The sequence below is a fragment of the Musca vetustissima genome, unplaced genomic scaffold (assembly GCF_032173495.1).
Source record: "Musca vetustissima isolate MV318-11 ecotype Yass unplaced genomic scaffold, APGP_CSIRO_Mvet_v1 utg154250, whole genome shotgun sequence".
In the NCBI taxonomy this organism is placed as follows: domain Eukaryota; kingdom Metazoa; phylum Arthropoda; class Insecta; order Diptera; family Muscidae; genus Musca; species Musca vetustissima.
The window spans coordinates 20,205-39,958 of record NW_026885652.1 but is presented as its reverse complement, the minus strand read 5'-3'; the positions used below and the strand labels follow the sequence as shown (position 1 = coordinate 39,958).

Sequence of the window (19,754 nt, the reverse complement as noted above, 5' to 3'; positions counted from 1 at the left end):
TAAAAATGTGATTAAATCGTACCGTATTTAGCTCAAAAATAAAAAAATTAATGCGCCGCTGATATGATATTCGCTTATTTAATGTAGACTTTGCATTTACCATTTACAGAAAATACTTCTATCTCGAAGTAATTATTTATTATTGTATTAAATACAAGATATACATTTTTATTCATTGCTCACTGTTATTTTTATATATTCCTATATTATATATATATATATAAATCTTGAGATTTTAGGTTGAATGTCTGAAATATGTTATTTTCTTTATTGCTTTAATAGTTATCCCTATTTCAATCTCAATAAAATATTTATGTTGGAGAAAAAACTTGTTTTGAAATTCAGAAGCCCATTTGCTATCCATGTTTACTAGTTTTTGTAACCTCACACCATTTATTACATAACTAATTCGCCTGATAACAATCACCTAAATGAATTAAATTAAGTTATTTTTACAAACTAAAAAGTGAATGTCGAATTATTATTGATATATGGATGTTAACAAATACAAATGGAACATGGAAGAAGCATTACAATGCGAAACAACATATTTATGATGAATTTCATTATAATGCGGAATTTATATCGAATTTTTCTTTAAAAATGTACTTAATTCTTATATTTTATTTTTACAATTATTTATATATGGAATATTTAATAAAAATCTATAGTCTATAGTCATTCCATTAGGTGTTACGAAAGAATATCTCAAACCGACATTCCATAATTAAACTAAACATGTATGCAAATTATTTATGTTAATCTAATTATAAATTTACATATGATGATGATGATGTACGTCTAAAATACATTGAATATAAATGTGATTGTATATGTTATATTCAAAGAAATACAACATAAAATATTAAAATAACAATATGAGTTAATGATTATTTACATATATTCGTATTTAAAATTACATTTTAATGTGTGAACTACACTAATTTATGTGTCTTTTGAACCTTAATTATTTAAAGTTAAGCAATAAAAATTATCACCCTGCTGAAAATAACTCTTCATGTATTTATTATTTTTCTTTCATCATCAGTCTACTGGTACTCACGGGTAAATATATAAATCGAAAAAGTTACAAAGTGTTACAATTGATCAAAAAGTTTTTAATATAAAGTTTTGACATTTTTTGGAAATATCGAAATTAGATATTTATAACAAGGACTTACTTACCTAGCCGGCTTGTGACAGAACTTTCGTTCCATAAGCGGAACGGTCTTTTGCGCAGTTTTTGCAATTTGAAAGACCATATTCGGCAATGTTGTCTTCCAGTTGATCTTTCCACCTTATTCGTGCCTTCCCCTTGTGCGTGAACCATCAGCTGGTTCGCTTTTATATGCCTTCTGGGCTGGGGCATCTTCATCCATTCTCACAACATGACCTAGCCATCGTAGTCGCTGCAGCTCAATGCGTCTAACAATGTCGATGTCAAGCAGTTGGGTAAGTTTAGCGGAGTAGGCTTCTGCTATATGTTGTGTTTGCAGCTTTTCGTGTTATATTAAGACTAGTGCGTACCTTGGCTGCCACAAGGTAATGGTTCGAATCGATATTTGCTCCCCGGATCGATCGAACGTCTAAAACACTGGATGAATGTCTTTGTCTATCACAACATGATCGATTTGATTTCTCTTTGTTCGATCGGGAGAAATCCAGGTGGCCTTGCTAACTACCATGTTTTTTGCTGCCGCAAAGTCAATCAACCTAATGCCATTGTCGGATGTTTCTTCGTGGAGGCTGAATTTTCCGACAGTGGGACCAAAGATATTTTCCTTTCCAATTTTTGCATTAAAATCTCCTAGCAGAATTTTAATGTCATGGCCAAGGCAACGGTCATATGCTGTTTCTAGGCGCTCGTAAAATATGTCTTTGGTCTGTTCATCTTTATCTTCGGTCGGAGCATGGGCGCAAATGAGACTGATGTAGAAGAACTTCGCTTTTATATGGATTATAGCAATTCGCTCGTCTACTGGAGTGAATCTGGAGACGAGGTCTTTTATTCTCCTGTTAACCATAAATCCGCAGCCAAATTCATGTCTCGTTTCATGGCAGCTATAATACAGGGCGTAATCTTCTGATTTCCTTACGCCAGTCCCTTTCCATCGCATTTCCTGTAAGTCAATAATATCGGCTTTGTACTTCTTGAGTACATCCGCTAAAGCGAACACTGCGCCTGTTCTGTATAACGTGCGCACATTCCAAGTGCAGATTCGCAGATCGTAGTCTTTATACGTTTGCGGGGGTCGTCAACATTAGGTGGGTTTGGTTTTCTTTTCTTTGCATTTTCATAGTAGGTTGGGCTTTCCGAGAGTGGGCAACTAACCCGACGCCTCAACCCATTTTTTTATAGTTCTTATGGGTGAACTCGCGGCACATATTAGTTCACTATTTCATCGGGTGATGAAAATAGCTACCCCAGGTGGCACCGCGGGGAGATCAGTGTCCACAATTGAGATAATAGCCTGGACTTCGCCATGTTAAAGCCAATCAGAGCCGTTGCTTGGTATCTATCATACCCTACGCCGCCCGAGCGATTGATCGGTTTCCTTGCAAAACTTGCAAAAATAACGCGCACAATTCATTTCGTTTTGTTCATATGTTTATTTAATTTCATTTATTTCATATGAATTTAATACATTGGAAAACATAAACAAATACATTTGTTGAGTGTGCAATTCAAAACTATAAACATTTGTAGGAACTAATACTAAAATTCAGAGTTGCGAGGACATTTCGGTCGACTATGTCCTTCCTGCCGACATAACCCACATTTACGTCCTTTTGTACTCGTTTCTGGTTTCATTACTTTCTTTTTAGCTTTAAAATAGAAGTAAATATTTTATTCGTATTACAATTTAATTGTATACTACTTACCTTTTGTTGATGTCGATGATCCACTACCCCATGCAAAATTATCTGAGAGAAAATTTTAAATCAGCATAATCAGTATGACATACTTTAATAAAGCATTACCTTGATGTGCGTCATCATCAATCCACTGAAAGAAACCACAAGAGCTGTCGCGATTCGAACAAGCATAGAAACCCCTCCCTTTATTTGGACCCTCCTTGCGAACTGTCAAGCTTTTGGCTGGCTGATTGCAATTGCAATTTACGTTTGCTTGTTCAGTATATGTCGAAGAATTATTATTTTCAGTTCCCGTTCCATAATCCCATTCAGATGTATTTGTCACCAAATCGTTTCGATTTACGTTGACCTCATCAGCCCATTGGAAAAACTTGCAGGGATTAGTCTTCGAACAGACGTAAAACATACGCCCCTTATTTGGGCCATCTTTTTTTACACATAATCTAATATGGATTGAGATTTATTTTGCTATTGTAAAATATTGATTAAAATATTATTATCACTTACTCTTTTGCGGCTAAATGACAACCACTGCATTTAATAGTATTTTCGTCTGCTTGGCTATATGTAGATCTGGTGGCATTAGATCCCCAGTCATCTGATTCTAGACTCTGAATTTTTGCTCTTTTTGCAATCTGTCCCGTAACATTTGTGGTTTTCGAAATGTTGGCATTCCTTGCCGAACTGCCCCAAACATAGTCATCACCAAAATCATTATCATCGTTAAAGACAGCCGATAAACTATCATCAAAAATATCATTCGATTGAACTAACGCACTTGTGCTTTGACGTCTGCTTAGAGAATTTTCATTTATTTTTGGATCGTCATCAACATCCATGGGAATGTTGGCCAACAACTCGTCATCATCATCATTAAACATTTCTGCAATATCAGCAGGGAGCCGAGATTCTTGTACGGTTATTTGATTGGAATTTGTGGTTTCTGGGATGGCTGCTAATAGAAGTTCATCATCATCACCATCGTTGCTATCAAAAAATCCATTATATTCAGAATCTGCGACAGTATTTGTAGGGGCTGGAATGAAAACCAATTAGCATTGCCATAATTTAAAAAAAAAAATAGCTCAATCCACCTGATGTAAAATATGATCTAATTGTGGTGGTCTCCGTTGCTACTTTTTTATCTTTTTTCGCTGCTTTCTCAGACGTTTTTCTAGGTTTTGATGCGGCGTTCGACGTTGCAGGTTTTTCTTTAGTTTTAGTAGAGGTTTTCTTTGATTTGGTGGCTGTCGTGGCGGCAGGCATGGGGCTGACGGAACCATAATTAATTGGTGTATCGCTAACTATCGGACCCGTGCGTTTTACACATTCAATATTTATATTGAAAGTATTTCGGAATTGAGCATCACATTGTAAACAAGTTTTATACCAACCACTTGGACTATTGAATAATGTCCTATGATAGGGAAGAGAAAATCGCATTTTTATTAGTTTGTACTCGGATCCACACCTTGGACAATATTCATCCAAAACTGAAGGATCTTTACATTCATCTGGCCACCAAATGCAATTTTTGCAATTCGGAAAATTGAGACAGCCAATAAAATGTCCTGGTTTGTTATTTTTTTGCTTCAATGCTAGAGGCGCAATAGAACACTTCGGACACGTAAACACCTCTTGTATTCGTTTCGGATTGTTTTGTGCGCTATCCGTTCCTTGCGTACTATTGTCGTCTCTCTGTTTTGGAGCTTCATCTATTCTTTGCGCCATTTTCTCATCCATGGCTGTTATTTTATCCATTATCTGCTTATAGGCTTGCTTATACTTGGCAATTTGCTCTCTCAAAACAGTTTTTGGATCTTTTTCGCCCAAGCATATCTTTTTTAGGTCAGATTCAAATTCAGCCCTCAACATTGGCTTTGCTAGCGCCAATTCCATAGCATCATATCCTTCATATAGGCCCATCCCTATGACGCCAGGTACTAGTGATCCATTGTCTACAACACCTATATATCCTCTCTCTTTAATAGTATTGATATGTTCGGCATGCGTCGCATCGGTTCCTATTCCATGTTTTTCCATTAAGGCAATAAGATCTGCTTCCGTTAAAAGAGGCGGTGCTGTGGTATGGCCCTCCGGCATTGTTATTTCTGTTGGTTCGAAAACTTGGCCTTCTTCGTATTTATGTATTTGCTTCGCATTCCACTTCTCATATATGTACACGTCCAGATAATTTCTCTCGAATATTACCAAGCCATTTGCCGAAAACTTTTCCCCTTCGATTGTTATATTTACAATAGTTTCGGAGCCAACAGCATCTTTACTGACGCAAGCCAAAAAATGGCGGCATATTAATTCATAGACTCTGCCTTCATTTCCATTTAGATCTGCAAACGAATAAAATTTAAACTGCGAAGAACGTAGATTTAGGGGGCTTTTTAGTTGCTATTACCTACCATTTACCATTTTTGTTGGATGGATCGGTGGATGCGCTTGATCGGATTTTGAGCCATTTCGAGGATTTGGTCCCCATTCTAAAACACGTTCTGCAAATGAACCCCAAACTCCATGTTGGGTTTGTTGTTGTACGAGAGATCGTAAATCAATTTCTTTGGAAAACATATTGGTCTCAGTACGAGGATAACTGATTATACCTTTGGTATATAGTTTCTCTGCAATTGTCATAACTTCTTTCGCAGAAAGTTTTAATTTCCGTGATCCTAACTTTTCTAATTCCACTGTGTCCATAGGTGTTGGCCTCCACTTACTTTTCGGTTTTACCGTAACACTTTCGACAGTGGCCTTTGGATTCGCAATACAAAGCAAATAATAATCTTCACATGCTTGCTTGTCAAAAAGGCGATTTCGAGCCCAAACAAATTCCACCGTTAAATCATCGATCGTATGAGTTACTGGAAAAACAACAAATGTTAAGTCAACAAATCATTTTTTTTAAAACATTTCAATGCATTATAATAACAATTATAGAAAATGTTCGCTTTTTGCGTGACGCTTACTTCGTCATTTTCGACGTTGCAGTACATTAATAAAAACTGTGGTAAATATCGAAATCGCTGAATGTCAGTAGTAATATTGGCGGGTTTTTTTGGGATACCATTTATATTTTGTTTTTGCAAAATATTCAGGCTGAATACCAGTTTATTGTTTTTATAAAAAAATGTTTCACAATATCTAACGGTGTGTTATCAATTACCTTTTATTTTCCAAAATGGTTCGGACACAAATGCTTCTATTTCCTTGTACCGCTCGGCAACAAATCCTAAAGTTGGAATTTGACAGCTACCATAAGAAATTAATTTATCGGAAATTTTTTCAGGAAACAATCTCTGTAATCGCATCGTTTGAAATCGTGTTATTGCGGCTCCAGTTCTCAAATCTAACTCGGTTCGAACATCGACAGCATCGCTTTGTCTCTTGTCAGGAATAGTAAGATTTTGTAGTGCCCTTTTTACAGCTGTTCCTGTGATCTCAGAAAAGATTGCTCGGTATACAACGATATTGGGTTTAACAGCGCGACAAACATCAATTATTTCAAAACCAATATTTTCACCCTCACGATCACAATCCGTCCATATTATTAATCCCTGACATCCTCGTACCTCTCTTTCTAATGTCCTCTTAATCGGCTGATATTGTTCATTGCAACCTTTTCGGATAGGAGCATCAAATAAACTTTCGGGATCAACATTTTGCCAGTTACGATATGAATTCAGGAATTCTAGCTGCAACAGATGACCGGATACAGATGTCATAACCTTGGAAAGGAGAAAAGTACAACATTTACAGAGTATGAAAATCGAATTATCCACCTCCAAAAATGTTCAGAAGTCAAAAGGTAACTGTAATATATTTACACAAAGGCTATATTCATAATTTATACTACCATTGCCAACAAAATTGCACTTGCAAAGGCATTAAATTTCTGGTAAATTCTTATTTCCAAACGTTTTCCAAACATAGTTTTGTACTTAGCAGTTTTCGCTTTGGCGGATGTATTCAAGAAGTACAAAGGCGATATTATTGCCTTACAGGAAATGCGATGGAAAGGGACAGGCGTAAGTAAATCAAACGATTACGCACTGTATTATAGCGGGAGAATAAAATACCTCGTCTCCAGATTCACTCCAGTAGATGAGCGAATTGCTATAATCCGCATAAAAGCGAATTTCTTCTACATCAGTCTTATTTGCGCCCATGCCCCGACCGAAGACAAAGATGAGCAGACCAAAGACATATATTACGAGCGCCTAGAAACGCATATGGCTTTAAAATTCTGCTAGGAGATTTTAATGTAAAAATCGGAAGGGAAAATATCTTTGGTCTCACCGTGGGAAAATTCGGCTTTCACGAAGAAACATCCGACAACGGCATGAGGTTGATTGACTTCGCGGCAGCAAAAAAAAACATGGTAGTTAGCAGCATCAGATTCAAGCATCTCGATATACACAAGGCCACTTGGATTTCTCCCGATCGAACAACGAGAAATCAAATCGATCATGTTGTGATAGACGAAAGACATTCAGTTTTTTAGAAGTCCGATAGATCCGAGGAGCCAATATCGATTCGGCCATTACCTTGTGGCAGCCAAGGTTCGCACTCGTTTTAATGTAGCAGCAAAGATGCGATCTAATGTAACACGGAAATTTGACGTCGAAAAGCTGCAAACACAATAGATAGCAGAAGCCTACTCCGCTCAACTTACCTGCTTGATGAAAGCACTTCTTAACCCGATAATAGTATAGAAGCACAATGACAAAGAATTGCCCACTCCCTACATACTGCAGCAAAAGCAACACTTGGGTACCAAAAACCAGCACCAAGAAACCCATGGTACCATCAGGAGTGTCGAAATGCTACTGATCTGAAAAACGCAGCGTATAGGGCAACCCTGCAGACAGTAGCAACACGTAATGTGATGGAGAATTATCGGGAGAAAAGTTGAGAGGAGAAACGTGCTTTCAGAATAAAAAAGAAAGAACAAGAAAAACGTGAGCGTGAGCACATCGAGATGTACAGGAGTCAGAAAACGAGTAAAACACCAAACCGAAGGTTTTGGTGCAGGCACATCCTCCTGTAGAGATGAAGAAGGAAACCTGGTGACATATACAAACAGTGTGTTGAGGATCTGGAAGGAGCATTTTGGAAAGCTTCTGGTATCAAAAAGTGGCGGTAAAGAAGATACACCACAACCAATAAGAGATGATGGTATAGAGTGTATACCACCTAGCCAAGATGAGGTCATAAAAACAATTAATCGGCTCAAGAACAATAAAGCAGCCGTTACCAGCCGAACTATTCATCGCATCTTCCCATCGCATATAAAGTGCTATCCAGTGTGCTTGAAGCCAATGGTCAATGACATTTTTGGAACATACCAATGCGGCTTCAGACCTGGCAAATCCACCATTGACCAGATTTTCTACCTGCGCCAAACCCTGGAAAAGTCCCACAACATATACCACCTATTCGTCGACTATAAAGCCGCATTCGACAGCCCTATCCGTTCAGAGGTGTTTAAAGCCATGTCTAGGTTTGGCATTCCTGCAAAATTAATACGGATATGCAAGATAACTTTAAGTGGCACAAGGTCAAGTCAAAAAGGACCTCTCGGAGCCCTTTAATACGGAACGAGGATTCAGACAAGGTGACAGTTTGTCGTGTGACCCTTTTAACCCTTTCAGTGTCAATGAAAACATTTGTCGGAATAAAAAGGAACATAGTATAAAGTAACATAGTTTAGAAAAAAAATAGCAATTGCCATCAATAGTAACGGTACATAGGATAACTGAAAAATGGCAAAGAAAGAGAGTACTTTTAAATGTCGTATATATTCGACAAAAATACTGAAAGGGTTAACATCCTGCTGGAAAAGGTCATACGAGACGCAAAGGTGAACAGAAATGGCACTCTGTACACCAAACAACACATATTACTCGCCTACGCCGATGACATCGACATAATGGGTCGAACACTGAGAGCGGTAACAGCCATTTTTGAACAAATTGAGGAGGAGTCTGCCAAAGTGGGTCTGTTAAACGGCGAGAATACCAAGCTGATGGTATCATGGATGTAGATGCCCCAATCCGGAAGGCATATAAAAGCGAATCAGCTGATGGTTCACGCAGAAGGGGAAGGCCACGAATAAGATGGAAAGATCAAGTGGAAGATAACATTGTCTAATATGGTCTTTCAAATTGGAAAAACTGCACAAAAGAACGACACGCATGGAAATCTTTTTTTAAGCTTGGCTTATGGAACGTAAGCTCTGTCACAAGCCAGTTAAGTAATGGCCCGTGTTTCTTAGGTCTCTCTTATATTTGAGTAATAAATGAACCTAAAAATGGAAGAATATGGAACAATTTTCCACTTTTAAATTTAAGTGTAATCAAATCCTTAAATTCCTTTAATATGATATGTTTTTACACAAAAAAAAGTTCCTTGAACTTTTGAAAGGGGTTCCACGCGGTAAATGCAGATTACAGTAATGGGAGACGTCTATACTATAAGGATATAATCTTGTATTCTTTGGACTGCACATACATTAAATACACATTGGCCCATTCATTGTTAATGCCACATAGCCATTATGGACTTGATATTTACTCTGGTACAAACTCTCAATAGTTTGCCAAAATTCTACATGTTTTCAGGATATTGAGATTTGTCTATGTCAATTAAAACGGCATTTACCTTAGGGGTTAACATAATTTATGAGGGTTTATATGACACATATGCAATGGAATTGGCAATTAAAACCCATTGGGTTGCTCTTCTCTTCTATGTGTTTGTGACATTTTTTCTACAATTAAATATGTCTTAATAGCTTTTTTATAGTCAACATTTATTTTATTTTTAAAGAATTTAAGCATATGCATTTATTTTTGTAAGTCATCAATTGTATACTTTATCAATTTGTAGTCCTTATTCAATTTTCGAAATTTGCCAACTGGGAAAGTTTGAAACACTACATCATTTTTCATAAAATAAAAAAAATTTCATAATTTCATACAACTGGCAATGGCACAATTACAGGAAATGTGGATATCTTTGGTTCCAGTACTTTTTTCATAGTAAAACTAGTGAAAGAAAAAAATGTCAAAATCGCTCTCAGAGTTCAAAATCATACAAAATGTTCTGGAACGCAAAACTTGTAAAAATGTCAAAATTAGATGGCAATACTTCAATATTTATTTATTTTTATTTTATTTATTAATATCGGCAGAGATGGCCGGTCAGAAACAGTGACGTAAATGACATACATTTCCGACGTATAATACATACGTCAGAAACGTCCGAAACCTACCCAAATCCATTTGGTTTTTGACAAAATAGCTATTTCCATTAATCAATTTGAAAATTACGCATGCTTTACAGAATTACCTAAAATTCAACTAGCTCGTTCAACGTTTTTCACCACAAAAGTAGAACACATGTATTTATATGAATGTTACCGAAATACGTCGAACGTACAAAATTTCAAGTTGAACAATTTCAACTTTGACAGAACGTATTTTTCATTTTTTCTTTTGTTGAAAACAAAAGCAAAACATTCTGGAAATTTGAAATTTCGAATAGAAACTAACAGTACGTTTACACTTAACCGGATTTCGTTAACCCAGTGGGTTTAAATTGTCATTTTCTTTGCATATATGTCAAATAAATCCTCATAAAGTAGGTTAACCCGGTAAAAAGTTCTAATGTACAAGGAGTTTTAAAATACGTGGATTAATTTAATAAATTTTCAATTTTGTTTTGCGGTTTGTATTATTTGCTTGAAGATATGAATTCGACGTATTTGGGTAATACGGCCGTACACAACATTTTGCCATAGTGGGGAAGTTGATTATTTTTGTACGCCCCGTCGGATTTTAGGTAACGTTGTTACTCAAATTAATATAACATTTCAAAATTTTCTTCTCAAAAAAATTTCAAAATTTACATCAGTTCTAGTAAGGAATAGTAAGATATATGTAAAAATAATATATATTCTTGAAAATAACTGTATATACTGATAATATTAAAATAAATGACGTTTACTACATTTATTACATTTTATACAGGTATATGACGTTTTCGACGTTTACACCTTTTTGACAGTCGAAAACCTAAAAATTCGCCAAACGGACCATCCCTGATTGTAAACCAAAGCCTTCATGGCCAAATATAATATATTTCATTGCAAAACATAACCTGAATTTTAATTCTAAAATCTTAATTCTAAGTGAATTGAATTTGGTTCCCCAGCCTTTATTTACATTATAGGTGTCACATATATATATATATATATATAAGTCCCATTAGCAATAACATATCCCAAAGCATCAATTAAACGAAATTTACATTAGAACTTTTTACCGGGTTAATCTACTCTATGAGGATTTATTTGATATGTATGCAATGGAATTGACAATTGAAACCCACTGGGTTAACGAAATCCGGAACAATGTAAACGTACTATTACTTCATATTATAATATGTTCATAAGTATAAAAATGTTATACTTGTACTGTAGAACAACAGAAGAGAAACTTGAATTTAGTCGGTGTGGTTTGATAAGTACATTCTAAGCTTCAAACGAAAAGCATTATTTGAGTGAGAAAATATGCGTAAATCAACCGGCAAATAGTTTCAGGCCCTGAAACCACAAACGATTTTTCAAAACAGGAGTTACGAATATGTGGTATATTAATTTGAATATTCCCAGTAGAACGGGAAAAAGGTAAAAGATTAAGCAGTTTTAAAAAAGTCCAACGTATTGCGCATATCAACAAACTCCCGAACATCCAAGGAACTTGGTTACAAAAACAGAAATATGTTCACGTATACGAACATCAAAGACGAACCTTACAATGGTATTAACAATACGTTGCAATTTTAAAAAGTTGTATTCAAAAGTCCCTGTTAAAACTTCGAGAGCATAGAGGATCCGTGACATCAAAATTGCATGAACTACTCTCATTTTAACGCCCAAGTGGCAAAAAGTTGAATTCATTGCCAGATTCTGAGGCTCTAACACCCTTGACATTTGATGCAAATGTAAACCAATATACCTTCGAAATTGTAAATCGATTTAGCAACATAAATATTTATCAAATGAATAGCGTATCAAATTGTTATGATCGAATTCTAGATTGGAGCACATTATTTATTTGTAAGAGTCATAGTGATCTAGAATTATCAGTATAAAAATTTTATGAAATCCTAAATAAATTTATTCTAGAATGTGTTCCCATTGTTAGAAACTCGGAACGATATCCATGGGTCACATCTGGGCTTTCTAGTATTAAAAATTATAAAAATAAACTTTTAAAAAAATATAAAAAAAACGGCTCCTCTATAGATTATGCTAAATATGCTGTCGCAAGGTCTAAATATACGACAGAGTCCCGAAAACTTTGCAATCTTTATTTAAACAAGATTAAACTTAATTTCAAATCCAATCCTAAATCTTTTTATGACTTTGTTAATATAAAAAGAAAAGCTACGTCAAAGCTAACCATCTTGAAATTCAATAATCAGACATTTGAGAAAAACTCTGAAATTTCAGAGTGCTTTGCAAATTTTTTCGCTACAACATATTCATATTCACCCTGTCCAAATAAAGATACATATAGTTAAAAATTATCGACGATAGATCAAATATCCATGCTTTTTTTACAAAGTCTATATGTTTCTAAAAATCTACGTAATTTAAGATCAATTAAAAAGTCCAGGTCCGGATGGCATTCCTAGCATAATTTTAAAGTACTGTTCAGATACATTAGCTATCCCTTTAACGCTATTTTTTAATTATTCCCTGAAATATAGTCATTTTCCTACCTTCTGGAAGAAACCCTATATAGTTTCTTTACACAAATCTGGTAGCTTAACTAATGTCTCGAATTATAGAGGAATTGCTAAATTAAGTGCAATTCCAAAATTATTCGAAAAACTGATTACTGATGTAATTTCTCATAAAGTTCAGTCAATCCTAAGTCCATATCAACATGGTTTTCGTAGTGGCCATTACCAATTACCAATCTTATTTAATTTTCCTCCACCGTCATAAAAGGTTTTATTCAGCGTAATCAAACCGACACGATTTACACAGACTTCAGTAAAGCTTTTGACAGGGTTAACCATGAACTTTTAATATCTAAATTAAATCAAATTGGTTTCAGTATGAATTTAGTTAAATGGATATCATCTTATTTGAGAAATAGATCACAGGTAGTTTTGTTTGATAATTGTCTCTCCAAATCCATTAATGTTCCTTCCGGTGTTCCCCAAGGAAGTCATTTAGGTCCACTCCTCTTTCTTCTATTTATAAATGATGTACCAAATGCAATAATCCTTTCCAAATTACTAATGTATGCTGACGATGTCACCCATAACTCCATGAAGCAAGCTGATTTACTTCAAAATGATTTAAATAACCTTTTTAAATCATTTTGAATTAATTAAACTGTATGGATTTAAACCTAAACAAATGTAAGCATATGTGCTTTTCCAGATCTTCTACTTTAAAAAGGCAATACAATATTAATGGTACTGTTTTATCAACTGTAGATTCATTTGTTGATCTTGGTATTTTAATGGATCCAAAATTAAATTTTAATAATCATGTCATTTCTATGGTAAACAAAGCCCACGATGTCTTGGGATTTATAAAACGATGGGCTAAAGAATTCTCTGATCCCTACATTACAAAACAACTTTTTACATCTCTTGTGCGACCCATATTAGAATATGGTTCTGTTGTATGGGATCCCCAATATACAATATATTCCGATAAAATTGAATCAGTGCAGAAACAATTTCTAATTTTTGCACTGAGAGGTTTACATTGGAATAGTGACTTTGTGTTGCCTTCTTACACTAGCTGGTTAAAATTAATTCGATTGCCTACATTACAAAGTAGACGTATTATATTGAACATTATAATAGTAATAAAAATACTAAACGGTAATATACCCTCAGACTTCTTAATTTCATCCATTAGAATAAATGTTCCTTTTTGTTTACATTTTTCAACATATCAAACTGACCAAGGTATATATCTACCTTGTATCTCAACGGCCGAAGGCCATTATTGCATATAGCAGAAAAATCTATTAAATATTAACTAAAATGCGACATGCCGACTATTGACACATGACATGCCGACATGCAGAATCTGCTCCCAATGGTTCCATGCGTTGTGTGGAAAGTTTTCTGAAAGTGAATTTCTAGCGCTTAAGGCCAAAAAATCTTTGTTTATGTGTGTCGAATGCGAAACTAGATTAAATGGCAGTGATAGCCAGGATGGTGTTGCTGAAGATCTGCGATCACTGAACAAAAAATTTGAAGATTTTTTTAAACACAATCAATCGGAACAAACCTCCATTAAACGAGTACTTGATGAAAATAAGTCAGCGGTTTACCTGGAAATATCACAGACCTTGCTGATATTGCGATAAAGTTGGCTGCAATTTTTAAGATATCATTGTCCAGTAACGAAGTAAATCATGTTTGTTTGATGCACAATCGTAGCCTGGTCCTGATTAAATTCAATTCGGTGCAAGTGCGTGATGATATTATGAAAGAATATTTTGCAACACGTAATCTTAAAATTTGTGATCTTGTGAGCGGTCAGGGCAGTGATATTGATAAACGTGTGTATTTAAACGACCATTATTCACCAGCTGCAGCAAGATTGAATTCAACGTGTAGAAAACTGCTTCGAAAGGGGTGTATTATCAAGTTTAAATTATTCAACTCTGACAGCCTCAAAGCAAAACTATTTTTCCCGGATGGAAGTAATGATGTTTGCAGCCTTGAACAATGTAACATACTTCTTATCAATGCCGGTTCTACCTTGGACGAACATTAGTTGTAATGAAGTTATATATCTTCCTATATAAGCTTTTTTATGATAAATTGAACATTACATATGGCCTACATCGGTAAGTCCGTCCATCCGTATACTTTTTGTCCGTCATTTACAACATTTGTCAAGTCATACACATTAATTTCGTAATGTTTTAAATTAAATAATGTTGTAAATTCATTTTGGTTTGTCTCCTTACTATTCCTATTTCTAAAATGATCTCTAAAAATAAGAATTGAAATATGAATAAAAAATGCGATGTAGGGCATGTTATGTCGGGACATCGACTGAAATTATGTTTTCAATACCGATCTTGATAAATGATCTAATATAAAATAAACATAAGCATCTGTTTTTTAATTAAATTTGATTAGTTGTTAATTAAGTATGAATGGATTATTATGGTAATATTTTGATTGTTCGTTGGTTCCCCACTTTATTTATGTTACTTATATTTGATGTATTTTGACTTAAATATGGGATCTGTAGTTGGAAGTAACATTTCCTTAAAATCAATGTTGGAGCCTTGGGACAATAAATTTAAAATAGGTCACATAAATGCCAGAGTATGAGACCTTCAACTTACTCCGTTAAGTTTAATGAATTGAAGTCAATCCTGTGTGGTTCACTTTTGGATGTTATTAGAATGACTGAAACGTGGTTGAAATCCGATGTTTCAAATTGTGCGGCGAATATGCTGGGCATTAAATTTTATAGGAATGATCGTAGATATTCCAGAGGTGGGGGAGTTGGGATTTATATTTCAAGAAAACTTCGACATAAATTAGTATTTAAATCCTCAATTGCTGGGAAGTGTGAATCGCTTTTCATAGAACTTTATTCCGGAGCTACAAAAATTTTGTTTGGTGTAGCTTATTTATTTTTATTTTTTATTTTATTTTTATTTATTTATATATTTCATAGTGCCCAGTCTTTCGACCTTAAGGCTGTAAGCTACATTTCACAATTAAATATAAAATTTATCGTATTAAGCGGCTTAAATGTAAAAGGGAGGGATATTGAACTACTAAAGAATATTATACCGATTAAATTACAAAAAAAAAGTTTTTGATTATTATAGATTATAATTAAAAAATTTGATTAATTGGATTATGACTACTCCAGTAGGAATGGAATGGAAAATTATTATATATAAAAATGAGTTGTGTTTTTATCTAAATAATTTGTATCACAAATATAAAAAAATTTAACATACATACGTACATTAAAAAAATTTAATTGAATTGAATTTGAACTACTCCAATTTACCTCCTGTGGGTGACGTGTCTGTGTTTGAAGATGTGCACAGCGACTTATTTTTGACTTACACCAACATTATAGTGGTTGGAGACATTAATTGCGACCTTTTCAATATTTCACGTGCTTCAGTAATGAGGTGCCTAAGAGTAAATTTAGGTATCCTACATAATTCTAAGCCCACACATTTTGATGTGACCCATTGGAGTTCCTCACTAATTGATTACATGCTCAATGATAGCTCAATTGTAAATCATTCTTGCCAAGCACAATGTCCTGGTATATCGCACCATTCATTAATTGTGGCATGTATTGATCTTGAAATCAATTCGTTTGAAGAAGTGGTAGAGTTTCATGACTTATGGAATATAAATTGGGATGGCGTTTTTCAATGTCTGTCCAATTTTAACTATACAAGCTTCAATTTAACTTATGATGTTGATGAGAAATGCTTAATTTTATCTGAGCTTATTGATAATCTATATAAAAATGTTCCGGTTGTTCGTAGGAGCATTTTGTTACAACACGATAATTGGATGAATTCGAGGAACATTTTAGCAGCGAAAAACTTAAGGGATTTATCTTATAGAGCTTATTTGGAAGACCAAACACCGTATAATTGGGCTATATTTTGTAAATATAGAAATAAGGTGAAAATGTAATTCGAAAGAAGAGGCGTAGTTATTATATGAAAACCTTTAAAAATGTAGACTCTAGAAGTTTATGGAAAATTCTTCGAAATCATGGCTGCATTGGAGATGAAAACGTATTGAATGGACTTGATGTTGAAACGGTCAACAATTGTTTTGCCTCAAGTGGGTTATCATATAGCTATGGTAATTTGAATTTGTAATCCTTTAATGATCAAGACCATTCTTTTTCCTTCTCATGTATAACTACTGATGACATTGCTATAGCCCTAGGTAAAATCAAATCCAAGTCGGTGGGAGTTTATAAAATATCTGGGGAATTTTTAAAATTTATATTTCCGCATGTGTCAGGTCTGATTTTGGATTTGTTTAATATAAATTTGACTAAATCAGTATTTCCCACTTCGTGGAAGTTTGCCGCTCTTGTACCAATTCCTAAGGTTTCCACAGTTCGTGATGCTGATGATTTGCGGCCAAACTCAATTCTTCCAGTTATTTCCAAAGTTTGCGAACATATAATGAAAAATCAAATTCTCTTGAGTACAAGGAGCAAATTTATTGATGAGCAATATGCTTTTCATGCGGGCCATAGCACAGCATCATTACTTTTACACTTAACTGACACTATCAGATGTCACAGTAATTTCAATCGAGTTAGTGCATTAGTTTCTCTTGATTTGTCAAAAGCATTCAATTCGATCAATCATGAGATGCTGATTCTCAAGCTTAAAAATAAGTTTAATTTCTCATTTTCTGCATGTAAACTTATAATGTCTTATGTAAATGACCAAAAGCAGTTTGTTGAGTTAAATGGGATATCATCTACCATTATATCATTAGATTCTGGAGTTCCGCAAGGATCGGTATTGGGACCATTACTCTTTATAATGTATATGAACGATTTGTTAGAATACTTGGATCTCAATACATGTTCATTGCACATATTTGCTGATGATGTGTTGCTTATGTTTAATTCAGATCGATATAACATGTATGACCTTGAGAATGGAATAAATGCATGTTTGGAACGGACGTTAAGATGGACTCAGGATAATTCATTATATTAACCCAAATAAGACAAAGGCAATTATCTTTGTTGCTCAAGTGCCTAATATCAATATCTTAATAGGTCAATCAGGTGTTGATATAGTAGATAGACATAAATGTTTGGGATTATTAAATAACAAGTTAAGTTTTGACTCCCATATTGATGTTGTTCAATCTAAAGTCTACTATGTTCTACGGAAGTTGCATTCCGTGAGCATATTTTTACCAAAATGGGTTAAAATAAAAATGGCCCATGCACTTCTAATGCCAAGCATTTTGTATGCTTTGGAAGTGGTATCTGGCACATCTGATTATAACCTTATTAAATTACAGAAAATTAAATATGATTGCCAGATTTGTGTATAACATTAAGTTACGTGAACATATTTCCCATTTTGTAAAAAACTTTTTAGGTTGTTCGTTTAGACAATTTATTTATTTCCGTAACTTAACACACTTCTATAAAATTATAAAAACGGGATTCCCAAATCCCACAATGTTTGATTGCATCGGGGAGTAAACAAAATTTCGAAACAGATGAACCTAAATACAATATATAGGGAAAAATGCACTTGGAATGGTGAAACGTTTTAAATGAGAAAATCCTTAAAGTGCCGGCTATTGGTGCACTTACCCATACACTTGATGGTTTAGAATGCTAAGTAGTCCGGCAACATTTGCGATAGATTTAATTTATGAGGCATCGACATTGCCAGTACTTCGAGGATGTTTGGTATTGCAAAAATGAGTATGGGTCCACGTTTGGTATAACCCTAACTCGAAAAATTTGGTAGATTTCAGATATATTATTCAACCATCACGCGCCCTTTTAGTTTATTCAGCCTGGGTGTTTTGTATGCCCACGTCATGTCGACCGGGCCGAACTTAAGCAAGTTTTATATTCCGGTAGGTATGAATTCCCCATACAAAATGTATATTATTGCAATCAGCACCAGGAGAATTACCTACGGTATAAATTGCAATCCGGGTAGAGCCATAAACTTAAGATTAATTCAAGTACAGCCTTAGTTTTTAATACAAATTATTGTAAAAACTATATTGAAAGCATTATTTACCATTTTAGACTTCGTTCCTTTGACAATAGCCTCAAAATCATATATTTTGTTGTAGACAGAATATCCTTCGCGCTGAAAGCAACAAGTATTATTTCCATAAATGAAACCGAAACGATGTTCACTTCTTACTCTTCGTGCTGTTCCATTTGACAATTGACCTGCAATTGTTTTAGCAGCATCATTTTTTTCCGCAACGTTTAGATATTTCATTTCCAAGGAACCCGTTTTTACTTTTGAATAACAACGGTATATGTTTCGAAACGTATTACACGTTAAGAATTTCAACATTTAAAACTCCTGCAATTCAAACATACGAACAATGCAAAAAAAATCAATGCCCGGCACTTACGATAAGTTATCAATGTTGCAATGAATTAAAAACATGTTAATATTTCATTTACATGGTGACACCGAACGTTCAAAACCATGATGCAATAATAAGGTGATGTATCAAAACAAAAAACTTTGTTTATGTCTCGACCATTGCACAATGAATAGGTAGTCCATTTAGCGCAGCTAATGTCTCGATTAACTGTCAATGTGGGTAATTTCTACTTTAATTCGATGTGCAGTGTTGCCAACCATGTGAAATATTATATGGAAAATTTTGACAGATGATCGAGACAAAAACAAAGGTTTTCGTTTTGATAAATCACCTTATTATTGCATCATGGACTCGGCCATGGCACAATAAATAGGTAGTCCATATAGCGCAGCTGATGTCTCTATTATTGCATTCGATGTGCAATATTGCCAACCATTTCAAATATTATAAGGAAAAATTTGGCAGATTGTTGGACATTTGTTGTTGTAATTTATACTAGTGTCAACGTCATTTGACAGAAAAATGTAAACAAACAAATTATTGGTCTGTTCCCGTACTGCAAGAATCTACTACTTTTTACAACGATAACGAAAATTCCTTTATGATATCGAAGAAAATAGTAAAATCTAGTAGTTTCTTGCAGTACGGGAACAAACCATATATTTATTTTGAAAATGTATGGTCTGTTCCCG

At 34.4% G+C, this 19,754-nt stretch overlaps 1 protein-coding gene across 1 annotated transcript; it reads right to left on the bottom strand.

Moving 5' to 3' along the window:
- Positions 1-775: 775 nt before the first annotated feature.
- Positions 776-18,954, bottom strand: LOC133332879 (DNA topoisomerase 3-alpha-like). The gene is made up of 9 exons (XM_061541246.1): positions 18,867-18,954; positions 18,738-18,809; positions 6,053-6,614; positions 5,295-5,750; positions 3,972-5,225; positions 3,385-3,913; positions 2,983-3,320; positions 2,884-2,925; positions 776-801 (listed from the first exon to the last, which is right to left on the bottom strand). The coding sequence occupies exons 1-9, from the start codon at positions 18,945-18,947 to the stop codon at positions 776-778; spliced, it is 3,360 nt and encodes a 1,119-aa protein (XP_061397230.1). The 5' UTR covers positions 18,948-18,954.
- Positions 18,955-19,754: the final 800 nt, after the last annotated feature.